The sequence below is a fragment of the Chrysochloris asiatica genome, unplaced genomic scaffold (genome assembly GCF_000296735.1).
Source record: "Chrysochloris asiatica unplaced genomic scaffold, ChrAsi1.0 scaffold00016, whole genome shotgun sequence".
Lineage (NCBI taxonomy): Eukaryota > Metazoa > Chordata > Mammalia > Afrosoricida > Chrysochloridae > Chrysochloris > Chrysochloris asiatica.
The window spans coordinates 13,616,812-13,632,506 of NW_006408534.1; the positions used below are offsets into that span (position 1 = coordinate 13,616,812).

At 48.5% G+C, this 15,695-nt stretch overlaps 1 protein-coding gene across 4 annotated transcripts in view; it reads left to right on the forward strand.

Annotated features, from left to right (window-relative positions):
* OTOF (otoferlin) overlaps positions 1-15,695 on the forward strand; it is a 141,660-nt gene that overhangs the window by 100,874 nt on the left and 25,091 nt on the right. For all 4 annotated transcript variants that reach the window (XM_006835217.1, XM_006835216.1, XM_006835218.1 and 1 more), the window contains 8 exons: positions 2,691-2,822; positions 7,720-7,782; positions 8,373-8,457; positions 11,450-11,609; positions 12,385-12,571; positions 12,924-13,110; positions 14,696-14,919; positions 15,282-15,390. In XM_006835217.1, coding sequence (XP_006835280.1) covers positions 2,691-2,822; positions 7,720-7,782; positions 8,373-8,457; positions 11,450-11,609; positions 12,385-12,571; positions 12,924-13,110; positions 14,696-14,919; positions 15,282-15,390 — 1,147 coding nt within the window. The remainder of the gene's footprint in view (positions 1-2,690; positions 2,823-7,719; positions 7,783-8,372; positions 8,458-11,449; positions 11,610-12,384; positions 12,572-12,923; positions 13,111-14,695; positions 14,920-15,281; positions 15,391-15,695) is intronic.

Sequence of the window (15,695 nt, forward strand, 5' to 3'; positions counted from 1 at the left end):
TTAGTGATATGCAAAGAATATTCTGAAAGGATTTCTATGTGTTGTAATCAATGGACAGCAATGGGTTTTCTTTGTTATTGTTGTATGTGTGTTTGTGTGTATGTACTCTCTCAGGGCTCAGTTACATAGTTACTGAACTTCTTTAGAGTTCTGGATTCTGAGCTTTTGCTTCATTGCCTTTGGCACTTGAAGTTCCAAACAGAGATGTTTACTTTCACAGTACAAGTGTTACTTCCATTAGTGAATATTCAATTTCCAGTCTAAATGCTTTCCTGGCCGTTTCATTGGTTAGAGTTTCTATTTTCCCTTGACATTATTTCCAATGTGTGGACTTTTCACAGTCTTCAGAGTATAAGACTGAAGAACACAGTATATGACAATTTTAGTGGTTATGTTTTTGGGTGTTTTTTGTTTTTGTTTTTATGAAGAGGGAAAATAGCCTCTTGAGCAAAATCGTATTTATAAGTTGCATTAAGCACGTCAACTAAAGTGCCGAATCTCCAGGATAAGAAGCTTAAAGAGAAATCCTTACAGTTTTCTTGAAAGAATGTGCCAGGTAAATGATAACAATAGTTCCAGAAAAGTTTTTTTGTTAAAATGCAAGTTCAAGAGACTCAACTGAAACAATCACAAGTATTATTTACAAGTCTACCTCCTTAGGAGACAAGCCACTTTCCTAAAGGTAGATTCTATTTGAGAAACTGTTTCTCAAGCAGCTCACCGGTATAGAACATTCTGTTATTTATAAGGAGTTCTGGTGGCACAATGGTTAAGCATTTGGCTGCTGAATAAAAGGTTGGCAGTTTGAACCCATCCAGCATCTCTGTGATACTCCTGGTGTGGCGTTGTAGGATCAGCACTGGACTACAAACCACAAGATCAGCAGTTCAAATCCTCTAGCTGCTCCTTCAGAAACCCTATACAGGATCTCTCTGTATTAGAACTGACTTAATGACACTTAACAACAACAACAACAACAAGTATCACCACGGGGAAAAGACCTGGAAATCCCATAAAGATTACAGCCTAGAAAAGTTGGGCAGTTTTATCACATTGGGCTGCTATGAGTCAAAAGTCAATTTGACAGGTTAATGCGCCAGACTGCAAAGCCTTTTGAACTGAAAGGTTGGCAGTTCAAGCTCCACATCTGCTCCTTGGAAACCCTATACAGGGTCACTATGGATTGGAATCCACTCAACGGCACTTAACAACAACAACAGCAAGAACTATAAAGCACTTAAACACACATTGTCTCATCTAACTCTCATGTAGTCTTGAAGGTCAATGGTGTCTCCATTCATAGCTGAGACAATTGAGGCTCTGATGTCCAGTGATATGCCAGACCCCGGGGTCAGTGCTACATCCAGCAACTTGCTGTCTGTGCCTCTCTGTTCAACCTGATCACTGAAATAGGACCTGAGACTTGCAAATCCGAGGCAAGAGCCAGTGGCTTAAAAACAAGTTTCAGAAAAAGTAGTGGTTGCATCAGAAGTGATACATTGGAGCTTAAAAATCATTGAACTTGTAATCATTTCCAGAAAGCTCCAAGAAGGGAAGGTGCTTGTTTCGATCCCACCTGTGTTTGTCCCATTGTACCAGTCGCTGCAGAGATATTTTGACTCATAAAGACCCCATGTATATCAGAGTAGAATTGTACCCCATCTGGTTTTCAATGGCTGTAATCTTTTGGAAATATATTGCTAGGCCTTTCTAGCATTTGCACCATCCAGGGACTTACCCCATGATTGTTGTTTGTTGTTGTTGTTAAATGCCACCAAGTCAGTTCCTATTCATAGTGACCCTACATAGGTTTTCCCAAGGTTGGGTTTAAACTGCCAAACTTGTGGTTTGCAGTCTAGTGTTGATCCTACAGAAATCATGATAGGTGCCCAGTAAATATTTGTTAAATGAACAACTGAAAAAAGAAAAGGGGCATCTTCCTAGGATAGGAGTAAGATTCAGAGGCGTTGGAAGCCACATTTAAAGGACACAAGAAACTCCTACAACATACAGTCACGAAGCCAGGAAACGTGGCTCCAGTGGATGCCAAAAGCTCATTGACCATTTAGACACCTCTACAAAACAATAAAAAAAAAAAAAAACACATTTAGACACCTCTATAAAACAAAACAAAAAAGGAGTCCTGGTATGGTGCTGTGGGTTAATGCCCTGGACTGCAAAGTCATTTGAACTGCAAGGTTGTTTTGTTTTTAAATAATTTTTGAAATTATGAAAATATTTACAGCAAAAACATATCCAACACAGATTGTGATGTTGATGCCAGTCTTCTAGTTGTGCCACCATTCCCACCGTCCTTTGCCCAATTATTCTTTCCAGTTCATGTAAATTCATTGTCCCCTAAATTACTCTTGTTGGCTTGATATCATCTGAATAGTTCTTTAAAAGGCCACAGTGCTCAAGACAGAGATTCCTTACTAATTTAAAAGCTAAACAAGTCTTTCAAGCCCTTCCTTTGTAAATGAGAACACTGAGAAAGGACACAAAGATACCAGGGTCACCCAACAATATAGAGCTCAAACTGGACTGTGACTGGAACTCCAAATCTAGCGCTGGTCCCTTTACCCCAGCCTGCTGCCCGGCCCCTAGGTGCCTGCAGGACCAGGAGGCAGACTGCTCCGCAGAGAAGTTGGCCTCCAGCTCTGTCTGCCTTCCCTTTCTTCTGTCTACAGGTCAGCATCACAGTGATCGAGGCTCGGCAGCTGGTGGGCTTGAACATGGACCCTGTGGTATGCGTGGAGGTGGGAGATGACAAAAAGTACACATCCATGAAGGAGTCCACTAACTGCCCCTACTACAATGAGGTCAGTGGTCTCAGTGAACCTACATGGGAGAAGGTGCCTCCCATATCATGGCAGGAGGCTGGGCCCCAGTCTGGACCCAGGCCCAAGAGGATCACCTGGGAACTCAATGGGCACAAAAAGCTACCAGCTGGTCTTACCTTTCCCCACCCTCCTACAACCCCAGTACATTCAAGTGCAGTGCTACACCTCGGAGCTCTAGTCTAGATCCTAGCTGGAGCTGGTCTGGCCACCACCATCCCAGGAACTCCCAGGCAGCTCTCAGCAGTGTCTGAGAGGGAACTTCATGTTCCCATGATGCCTGGTCCCAACCCTTTCCAGACTGAGCCCTGAGTCTGGAACAAGTACCCTTAACCCCTGCCCGTGGTAACCAGTGCCACCACTAAGGAATACGCGGTTGTTGTTATGTACCGTGGAGTCAGTTCCGACTCATAGCAACCCTGAACAGGGTTTCCGAGGCTGTAAATCTTATCGGGAACAGAAAGCCTCATCTTTCTCCTGCGGAACAGCTGGTAGTTTCGAACTGCTGACCCTGAGGTTAGCAGCCTGATTCATAACCACTACGCTAGCAGAGCTCCTTGAGGAATATGTACACACTCCCAAATCTCAGGTACCTCATCTCTCTGACCAACCCCCTCACTGCTGTCAGAGTTGGTGACTGTTAATACCACATCACACATGGGGACATTGATGCTCCTAGGCAGGAGGACCTTGTTGGAGCACTACGTGTCAGAGTCAGCCTCTCTGCTGAGATACCTGATCATTGGTCTTGACTTTTAGAATATGAGACAGGAAAATCCTGGTACCCATTCCTGTTCTTTCCAGCCATGCTGAGGTTGAGGGGCCTCAGGAACCATCTAGTTCAATCTCCCCATCTTGCAGAGAAGGGGACTGAAACCTGAATATGGGAAGGGCCTTATCCAAAATCAGAGGTCTCTGGGTGGCACAAACAATATGCACTTGACTACTAGCTAGTGTGGCACTGCGGGTTAATGCACTGGACTGCAAAGTCAGTTTGAACCACAAGGTTAGCAGTTCAAACTCACCAGCTGCTTCTTGGAAACCCTTTAGAGGGTCGCTGTGGGTCAGAACCAACTCGACAGCACTTCAACAACAACACTAGCTAAAAGGGAGTCCTGGTATGGCACTGTGGGTTAATGCACTGGACTGCAAAGTCGGTTTGAACACATGTTCAGTGGTTCAGGCTCACCAACCTCTCCTTGGGAACCCTACACAGGGTCGATTTGAGTCAGAACTGACTGAAAGGCACTTAACAATAGGCTTGGGATACACTGCTCAGGACTCACCCCAGTCCCATCTGGTAGCCTCCCCAGAAGTCAGGAAATTCAGACTCCATATCTCTGACCTTATGCCAGGATACATCTGTGCCTGGAAAGCCTGTGGCCTAGATTAGAGTCTACTTTCCTCTAATGGAGCTGGAGATAGGGCCCCATGGTCTTCCAGGTTATTTGATCCTGTGGGGCCATGTTTGGCTTACTCAAGGCTCACCTTACACCAAGCCTGTGCACCTCATGTTTCATCCAAATTGCTACCCCCTCCATAAGGACACAGAGGTGCTTCTCCACTCTGTGGCTTCCTGGAAAACTCCTACTCATCCTACAGGGAACCTCTCAAATGTCTTCCTCACACTCTGGATTTGCAGTCTTCACACCGCTCTCTCTGTGACAGTAACTTCCCTGGACTGTGATGGTCATTCAAGGCTCTGTCTCTTCAGTGGGCCTGCATTGCTGTGGCCCAGCTCAGAGCCTGGTCTGCACTTGGAGACCTTCAGTGACAAATGAAGACGCAAACCCTCGCTGAACATCTGTGCACCAGGTCCACACCAGGCACCTAGGGGCTGCAGAGATGAATGAGATCATTTTTACCTTGTCCAGGTCACATCCCAGTTCCAGCCTAAAAACCAGTTTCTAAATGCCATATTTATTTCCTCCAAGACTGCTCATTTCCACTTATCTTTGAACCATCTTAAGTTTGTTCCTAATCACACTTTTGCTATTTTTCACCAAAATAGCTCTGATTGATTCTGTTTCATTCTGTTAACTCTAATCTGGGGTTTTTCCAATTCAGTGTTGAGGATAATCTGAACTAGATAATTCTCTTTATTGGGAGTCAGAGAGGGTCTGTCCTGTGCATTATAGAAGGTTGAGCAGTGTCTTCTCTATCTAGTAATTGCTATAACAAAAACACCACAAGTGGATGATTTTAAGAAACAAATTTCTTCTCTCACAGTTAATGAGGCTAGAAGTCCACATTTAGGGTGCCAAGATCTAGGGGATGGTTGTCTCTCTGTGTGGGTCTCAGGGAAGGTTCTTATCTTTTTTCAACATCGATGGGCCTGACATCCTTTAGAGCTTTCCAGGTGTCTGTGAGTCAGTGTGCCTAAAACCACCCCTTTCTCTTAGCCTTGGAGCCTTCCCTTTCTACAACCCAAAGAATCTGGCATTAGACCACCAACTTCATCTTTCCATTTCTCTTAGTCCCTTCTCCTTAGCCTATAAGATATTCTGAACAGAACATGTGTTCAAAGAAAGGGACCCGAAATCTGTCATCATGAATGTATGTATGCATGTCTTCCTTCCTCAGTCCCACATAGGTGTCTATTGACCACTTCCTTCTCTCGCCCCATTCACAGACTATGTGAGCTGTCTCCATTTCCTCACCATGCAGTCAGGCCTCAATCTCATCAGTTGTTTCTGCCCACCACTCCTCTTCATCCCGATGTGGCATTAACAACAACAGCTTCTCTGTGGCTGCTCTCACCAAGGTCACTGGGGACTTTGCTGTCCCCTACATACAATACCCACTAACCATTCTCTTCTTCCTTGGCTGACCAGCACCTTCTATACTGCTGCCCACTCATCCTCTTGGAGACCTTCTTGTATCGCTTTCAAGGATTCACCGTTTCTCCATCTCCTCCTCTTCCATCTCTTCGTGGCATCTCTTCCTCTGTCCATCCTGAAATGCTGCTGCTTCTTAGAGCTCCTTCCTGGACCTACTTCGCTTCCTATATGCTCCTTGAATATCTCCTCCATCCCAGGAGTTTAGCTACATCTACATTCTGATGACTCCCAAATCTAGGTCTCCACCCATCTCTCCTTGGACTTCTGGTGTGGCACTGTAGGATCAGCAGTGGACTGTGAACCACATGATTCGCAGGCAGTTCAAACCCACCAGCTGCTCCTCAGAAACCCTGTACAGGGTTGCTATGAGTCAGAACCTACTTAACAACAATAAACCATCTCTCCAGAGCTTCTGACCACCTGAGCATACAAACTCCCACATGTAACAATTAACAATCATGGTATCCTTAACCTGTATGTACCCTAAGGAGAATGCTCACTCAACAGGGCTCTCATCTTAGTCAAACTCCATAACCGCACCTTGTGAATGATGACCCTGGAGTGGTACAACATAGCAGCCCTGCATCACAGGCTGTACCTGAGGCTTAGAAAACAAGTGACTGGCCCAACAATTAACAGTCAAGTCTCTCTAATTCTAGAGCTAACACTGTTTTTACCCGTAGTGTTCTCATATGAGCCTCTAACAACTGGGATAGGATTCTCCTCATATGTTCCCCTCAGCCTTTTGGCACCGTGACTTCCTTCTCCCTGCCCACAAGTTCACCAAAGCAGTTGGTCCTCTGCTCATTGCCCCACACCTTGCTTCCCAGTGTCTATGCACCACGAGGCCAGGGAAAGAAGTGAGCACAGCAACTTATAGTGACAGTTCATAGCAGGAGAGGACAGTCATACCCACACACAGTGCATTTACAGTAGTGATGCCTTCGCAGCCCAGAGTCTCAAAAGTTCTAAGACTCCCCTTGTTTTACAAGGTGACATTGGGATGCATCTTTCAGGCAGTGTCTAGGTAGCACATACAACACCAGCAAACCTTACAATAATGGACATCTCAGATTTGATGAAACCTATTCTAATATATGGAGTCCTGGTGTGGTGCTGTGGGTTAATGAGCCAGACTGCAAAGCCATTTGAACTGCAAGGTTGGCGGTTCAAGCTCACCAGCGTCTCCTCGGAAACCCTATACAGGGTCTCTATGGATCGGAATCAACTCAACGGCACTTAACAACAACAACAACATTCCTAATATCTAAGGTGCTCTGATAGTGTTGGGGTTACAAATTGGGCTACTAATCTCACGGTCAGCAATTCAAAACTACCAGTGATTCCATGAGAGAAAGATGGGGCTTTCTGCTCCCATAAAGATTTACAGCCTTGGAAACCCCATACAGGGTTGCTTTGAGTCGGAACCAACTCCACAGCACATCACCACCACCAGCACCATTATAATATCTGTCACTGTGGGATAAAGCACTAGACCGAGAGGTCTGTTTGAACCACAAGATTGGCCTTTCAAACTCACCAGCTGCTCCTTGGAAGCCCTATTGGTCTCTATAAATCAGCACTTAACAACAGCAAATTATAGTATTATATGCTAGCCTCATAGCAAGACGCTCAAGTGGGTGTCATTGTCTCCATTTTATGGCTCATGAGATTGAGAGAGTGTGTTTCTTGAAGCCCAACAGCTAGAAAGGGGCAGAACTGGAACTAGAACCCTGGCCCAGGGCCCTTCCCAGCACAGCACATGGCTGTAGCCTGTTCCATGAACTGTTCCCACTTGCTTCCCCATCCCACACTGACAAGCCTTGGCTCTGCCCACACTTGTTGAGAGCCCTGCCTCCCACCTCACCCCAAGTCAAGGAGGACCAATGGCTGCCATAGCTGCTCATCCGAACTGTGGGACTCAGGGGAAATGGCTGGGGTGCAGACAGGCACTGCCAGGAGGGAGGGGCCCAGCACTGCCCCAGGCTGTTAGTCGTACCTGCCTGGTGACAGCAGACCTGGGTCCTTCCCCCCTCCAGTACTTCGTCTTCGACTTCCACGTCTCTCCTGACGTCATGTTCGACAAGATCATCAAGATCTCGGTGAGTAGGGAGCAGCCCCTGGCAGACAGGGTCACCAGATTAAAGTGCACCTTTGTGCAAATTTGAAAAGGCATCTGACCCCCCTGGGCAACCAATCCTAGAAAGACAGCCTTGCAAATAGACACACCACTGGACAAACAGAGCATAGGCTAGCTTTTGGTGCCCTCTCATCCCTTTAAAGAGCCCTGGTGGTGCTGTGGGTTAGACATTGGTCTGCTAACCACAAAGTCAGCAGTTCAAACCCACCAGCTGCTCCATAGGAGAAAGATGAGACTGTCTGCTCCCATAAAGATTTGCAGTCTCAGAAACCCTATATAGTAGGGTCTCAGAATTGACTTCATGGCTGTGGGTTTGGTTTTGAGCTTGCCCCTTTAGCGGGTTGTTTCTGTACAGTGCACAACCTGCACAGATGTACTCGGCAGTCAGGGCAGGAGGGACTCAGCCTGAGCCTTCAGTGAGCCACTCCTACCCTGCCAAACACCCTCCTACTTCACTACAAAACTGGGGTCCCCATTAGTCAACCCACCCTGCCCCACAATAAGCCTCGCCCCCTCCTAGCCTGATTGGAGGGTGGTGATTCTGCTTGGAAGGTGATTCACTCCAAGAACCTGCTGCGCAGCGGCACCCTGGTGGGGGCCTTCAAAATGGACGTGGGGACCGTGTACTCGCAGCCTGGTGAGTAACTGTGCACTGCTGGTCAGAGGGTGCGTGGGGCTCAGGGCATCACTGCACTCTGCCTGGGAGGCTGTTGGAGCAGTCTGGTGACTGGTGTGTACACGGCCATGTGCTCTGCAGAGCAGAGGTATGTACACACATCCAGGTGTGGGTGCTCACTCTCCACTGGGTCGGTAAGTCCGAGGTCTGCCGAGCAGCATTCAGCAGGGTGCTGAGTCTAGTCTCAGGTACATTCTGGGTTGTGGTTGAGCACCATGTAGTGATGGAAAGCCTGTCCTAACTGGAGAGGGACCTCACCCAGATCCCCGCTTCCTGGGCTGGCAGCCTGTGAGGATTCCAACTCAGCCTCACAGGAGCCCTGTGGGATATAGGACATCATCCCCATTTTACAGCTGAGGAGACTGAGACTCACAGAAATTGCCAGGAAGCTGTCCGGCTCCAGAGCCTCCCGCTGAGCTACACTGTACTCAGTGCCAAGTGAGTGTGGCAGCCTCTGAGACACTCAAAGGATCCCTGGTGACACAGCAGATTAAGTGTTGGACTGATACCCATAAGGTGGTATCAGATGTTCCACAGGAAAAAGATGCTCCCAAAAAGATTTAGAGTCTCAGAAACCCTAAGGAGCAGTTCTGGTCTCTCTTATAGGATCACTGGGAGCTAGAATTAACTCGATGGCAGTGGGTGGGAGGAACTCAAGGTTTTCAAAACACTTCTCAGTGCCTGTCCATCTGGGGGCTCAGGGATCAACACAGGGTTGTGGTTCATTAGCAGGCCTGTGGATACCTGCTGGCCAACACTGCGGGGCTGGCCAGGGAACCCCAAAGGGTGACCAGAGTGAGCCAGGCAGAAGGGTTGCTCTCACCTAACATAACCAACCGCATGGCCTTCTCAAGGGCCTTGGCACACAGCCTGGCACTGGGCCCTACCCGTATCCCTGCAGTGAGCCTGCCACTTGGTCCAGTAGTGACTCCTTCAGGTCCTTGGATGGGGACAACACAGTCACTCTCAGACCACCACATCTGACCCTTCCCAAACTGTGAGGTAGTCATCAGCATTTAGTCCATTTTACAGGTGAGATAAATGAGGCTTAGAAAAGTTCAGTGCCATGGGACATTGAACAATAAATTGGTGATTTCATGTGATTCGACCTAATAGATACTAGACTGGTGTGCACAGTTTTAACTCATGTATATATATTACAACATCATAGAACATTCAAGCTACAAGAGAACTTAAAAACTACTAGTCCAATCTCTCCATTGAAAAGAAGAAAAGCAACGTGCCCAAGTCACACAGTAAGTCAGTGGCAGGTCTGGGAATATGACCTGGGTCTCCAAGTCTCAGACCAGTGCCTTTTCCACTGCCCCACACATGTGTGGTATGCTGCAGGGTCAAGGTCAAGACCAGGCCAAGGGTCTGTCTATCACCATGTTCCCAGGAAGCATGAACAGCTGTGGGCCACTTGTTGGGAATGGCGCTGGCATTCCTGAGAGTGACCAACTCCCTAGGAGTGACCATCCCCACACACCCTCTGTGTCATTGGCACACCCAAGGACTGGAGACACAGAGTCAAAGAAAGTAATGAACTCTGGAGCTCTGGGTGGTCAGAGAAGATCACCACCACACACACAGCCCAATCCTCACAACAGCCCCATGTAGGTATCATTGTTCCCATTTTCACAGTAAGGAAACTGAGGCCCAGCTTAATAAAGAACCCTGAGCTACACTGGGGGTAAATGGCAGATCCACGATGTGAACCACTCTTCTCTAGGATAACCCACTTCCAGATTGTTGCTCCTGCTTCATCTGTCCCTGACCTCACTGCCCTCTATGGAGGCAGAAGCCACACAGCCCTCCAGTTGGGGCACCGATGCCTTCACCTTGACAGTCTCCAGTTTGGCCTGACCTTGATGAGTCTTGGTTTCTGATCCAGCCAGGTTGTTGGACAGCATACTGCCAGGACACTGAATTCATGGGTGCTGCTGGCAGCTTTGGATGTGTAGTCTCCAGTAGAACTGGCAGGGTTTCCTGGGGATAAGGAATCTGTCCTCATCCTGGCAGTACTATTTGTGCTCCATCCATTGCTACAGCAGGAAACTGGTACTCAGTGCTGCTCTCTGCTGGAGAAAAGAGTGAGCCATATGCTAGCAACTTGCTCAGCACAACCAGCCTTATCTGAAAAGTGACAGAGTCAAGCCTAAGGCAGGTGAAATGAGGTTTCAGGCTGGTCAAGCCTATAACTCCGGGTCTCCTTGTCTCCCTGCGCCTCTGGCCTGGGTATCACATAGCGTAAACACAGGAAAGGACTCTCACCTCTTGATGGCTACCTGGATGGCTGAAAAGGTAGATGAATGAATAGATGGATAGTAGATGGATAGATGGATAGGACAGATTGATACATAGACAGATGGGTGGATGGTTAAATAGGTGGGTGAGTGGGTGGGTGGATCTATGAGTGGTTAGATGAATTGGGGACCCCAATTGGTCATCCAGCTGTGGGCCATGTGTCACCTCTCTACTTTGTCTCTGTCACACCAAAATTTCCTTACGGGTTTGTCCTTCAGAGTCAGAAATAAATCCATTCTCTTTGACTTTAACCCCAGGCACTAGGGAGCCCCCAGAATGACTTGACAGAGGAGTGAGAAGAACCAATTTCTCCTTCCAAAGGCTTTCTCTGGTAGGGGTATGGAGGTTGACTGGAATGGTGGGAAAAGTTGAAGGCAGAGAAACCAATTAGACACCTAGTTTTTGTCAAAAAATCAGCCAATGAAAACTCTGTAGATCACAACAATTTGATCCACAACAAATGCATGGGGTCTCTATGAGTCATGGTAGCTAACAACAGCTTTGAAGTTACACCACACACCCAAAGGTAGGGCATTATTCCAGCTGCCCAGACTAGGCACAGCTGTGACCCAAGCTCCCTGGGGTCTGGATGACCTGCCCTGAGGGTGGGGGCATCAGGTGCAGCCCATGTTCCTCGTCACCACAGAGCACCAGTTCCATCACAAGTGGGCCATCCTGTTGGACCCTGATGACATCTCTGCTGGGCTGAAGGGCTACGTGAAGTGTGACATCGCTGTGGTGGGCAAAGGGGACAACATCAAGACACCCCACAAGGCCAATGAAACAGATGAGGATGACATTGAGGGGTGAGGCTCCCATCTCATCCCAGCCCCTAAGCACTGAGCCTGTGCTTCCATACAGCTCCCATGATTCCTGGAGGAGCTGAGGCCAGGGCCTGGGCCAGCATCCACACACACTCCTGTATCTGGATGGGACAGGGAGGAGGTGGGGCTGGTGAAGGATGATGATCCTTTGATACACAGACTTGTGAATGTGAGAAATTTGGCAGAAAGAGCACATGCAGACAGAGTTAAGTTAGGGAGCTGCTGGGCCCTGAGTCTAGTCCCAGAATGACAGACATCTCACCTTCTCTGCCAATTCCAGTCCACTGAGAATGCCTGCTGAGAAATATTCTGAGAACTTATCTGGACTTGGTTGGAAAAAATCTGGGATACAACGATGAATCGTGTTCCAGGGAGGGGACGGGGAATCACTTACTATGCTTTTGTCTAAGAGACAGAGATGTGGCACAAAGCTGAGAAAAGTTGAAACTAATACTAAGATTGGTATCCCACTCTGTTATTTACAAAGCAGTTGTGTGTTTTAGCCTATCTGGGTGTCCTCATATTCCTGAGTGGTGAGTAATATTGTTCCCATCTTAAAGGTGAGGAAACGGAGGCCCAGGGAATAGGGAGACTTGCCTAGAATCCGACATGAGAAAAGGTGCCTTCTTCAGTCCTAGTCTAGGCCCCCGCAGTATCTCTCGCAGAGTCTCCCAAGACCCAGAGTATGTAGGTCCTCAGGCAGGAGTTAGGGTGTCTGGATTTGGCCACATATGACCCTATCTGTATGTTCTGGCAGGAACTTGCTGCTGCCTGAGGGAGTGCCCCCTGAACGCCAGTGGGCCCGGTTCTACGTGAAAATTTACCGAGCAGAGGGACTGCCCCGTATGAACACAAGCCTCATGGCCAATGTAAAGAAGGCTTTCATTGGGGAAAACAAGGATCTTGTTGATCCTTATGTGCAAGTCTTCTTTGCTGGCCAGAAGGTATTGGAGTGTGGGTTGTGGGGGGTGGGGGGACAGACATGAGGCCAAACCCAAAGCCAAGGGACTGGTCCTTTGATTGTTTTGGGCTTTCCTCTTTAGAATGTTGGAGAGCGATATAAGGGAGCTCTACTTGAGAGGGGCTGGCAGGACAAGGCCAGGGCAGGTTGGGAATCATCTCAGCCATGGAGAGGGTTCAGAGAAACCCTTCCTGTCTCTGGGGGTCCTAGAGACCAAGCACTAAAAGAGGGTGGGGAGCCCTAGAAGGAAGGAGTCTAAGGCTGGGGAGTGGAGGGAGGGAGAGAGTCAAGTGCATACACACACATACCCCTAAACTTTACTCCCCTCCCACCAGGGTAGGACTTCAGTGCAGAAGAGCAGTTATGAGCCACTGTGGAATGAGCAGGTGGTCTTCACAGACCTGTTCCCTCCACTCTGCAAACGCATGAAGGTGCAGATCCGAGACTCGGACAAGGTCAATGACGTGGCCATCGGCACCCACTTCATCGACCTGCGCAAGATCTCCAATGACGGAGACAAAGGTCAGTTACAGGACACCTTGGTTGAGGGAGTGGCCTGAAGGGAAGAAGTAAATGGGACCCCCACTCACCATCACACTTCCCCACTATCTGGGCTCTGGGCATTTTGAGGGCTTTATCATCAGCCCTACCTCCAGGCCCCTTCAAAGCTGACAGACTGCCTGGATTTGAATCCAACTCTGACAATTAATAGTTGTGTGACCTTCTTAAAGGTACAAAAACTGTGTACCTTGGTTTTCCCATCTGTAAAATTGAACTGAATATAAAGGGTGCCTGGTGATACTGTGGGTTAAGCATTGTACTGCTAACCACAAGGTTGGCAGCTCAAGTTCCCCATAAGAAAGATGAGGCTGTCTGCTCCTATAAAGATTTACAGTCTTGGAAACTCTACATAGGGTTTCTGTGAGCAGAATCGACTCCGTGGCAGTGAGGCTATTATTATTACTGTTAACACACAATAATAGGACTGGCTTCCTCCTAGGAGCCAGGCATGTGCCAGACACCAGCAATATAGAGTCAGTTAAGACGCTCTTCCTGTTCTCACTGTGTGTCAGCTACCAAATGGTCACAACATAAGGAAGAGGATACAAAAGGCCACATAGTATATGATTCTATTTATACAAAATCTGCAGAACAGAGACAGAAAGCAGATTCACAGTTAGCAGGGCTGGGGACGGGGCTGGAGAGTAACTACCAACAATACAGAGTTTCAAGGGGGTGGATAGAATGGTCTCAAATTAAATAGTGGTAATGCTTGCACAACATTCTCACTGAAATGTGCACTTCGACCTAGTGACTTGTGTTATGTGAAGCCTATTTCAATTCGAAAATGCAATTGAAAAGGTTTAGAGGCAGAATAGTAAGCAAAACAAAAAGGGCAGAATTGGACCTGTGCTACACACCAGGTACAACAAATCCTAACCATGGGGGCAATTGGTTGTGACTAGGAATTGGGAGGGCCTTGTAGAAGAAACAGCACTTAACAGCCAGAGACCCAGAGGAAAGATAGTTGGAAAGGTGTCTGCATAGGCAAGCCAAGTGCCTCTGGAAAGATGGCCACAGGCATTGAAGGTACACCAATGAGTTGTGAGGGAGTTAGCAAAATGGCATCTGTCCATCAAGTGATTGGTAGGTGGCCCTGATCCACCTGTGAATATGGCCCCTCCCCTCACCACAGCCAGCTCAGGCCCCCACAGAGAGTAAGCTGACCCTAAAAAGTACTTCAAGGGTCCTGTTGTGGCGCTGTGGGTTAATGCGCTGGATTGCAAAGTCAGTTTGAACCTCAAGGTCAGCAGTTCAAGCTCGTCAGCCGCTCATCAGAAACCCTATACAGGGTCACTGTGTACCAGAAACGACTCGACAGCACTTAACAACAACAACAACAACATGCTTCATATAAGTGAAAGACTGTCTCCTACCTCCCCATGGCTGACACATCAGTTTCTAAGCTCTCCCTGTAACTTCTGATGAGCCCCGCTCTGCAGGGCTTCCCCTGCCTCAGACCTTATGTCCCACAAGGCAACCAGGAGGTGGAGGTAGGGAGCCTGGGTGTGATGCAGCCCCCTCCTCTCGTTCCCTGTGCCCACAGGCTTCCTGCCCACGCTGGGCCCAGCCTGGGTGAACATGTATGGCTCCACACGTAACTACACACTGCTGGATGAGCACCAGGACCTCAATGAGGGCCTGGGGGAGGGCGTGTCCTTCCGGGCCCGCCTCATGCTGGGCCTGGCTGTGGAGATCCTGGACACCTCCAACCCTGAGCTCACCAGCTCCACAGAGGTGCAGCTGGAGCAGGCCACACCCGTGTCAGAGGTGAGGTCCAGGGGACTGTGGTGCCCTCAGCTGTTGCTCACTATGGGAGCATGAAGTCCTGTCTACCTCAGGCCACCAGACCACAGGTTGAGGCTTCAGACCCCAGGAAACCAAGATCTCTACTCTATCCCTCAGTATGACTTCCACTGCCCTCTTCTGTTGCCTGACCCTGTCTCCAGCCACGGTTGTCCCTGTGGTATGGAGAGCCAGTCCTCCTTCCAGAAAAACCCAGGCTCAAGGACCAAAAGAACTGGACCTTCAGACTCTCTGTTGTCTATCCTCAAACCTGTGTAGGAGGCCTGTCCCCAGACCTATGTGTCCACGCTGAGGTTTATGGATGGCTTGAATTATCTCTTCCACAGAGCTGCACAGGAAAAATGGAAGAATTCTTTCTATTCGGAGCCTTCTTGGAGGCCTCTATGGTAGACAGGAAAAATGGAGACAAGTCAGTCACCTTTGAAGTCACCATAGGTGAGGGCTGGGCGCACAGAAGGGGGTGATCTTCAAGCCCAAGGATGCTGTGTACTGAGACCCTGCAGTATAGTGCCTGGGGGTTGGGGAAACTTGGACCTCTTTCCTTGAGTACCTTCAGGAGCCCACACAGCATCTTTGTTAGAAATACTGGCCCCTTCCCCATAGCTCTTCCCCTCAGGGCTAGGCGGTGTTATCAGGAAGAAAGCAAGAGGCCCTCCCTCCTGACCTTCCCCCTTCCCTCCTACAAACCCAAAGCAACACATGACTGGAGGGGTGAAGCCTGGAGGGGAAAGGACCATAGG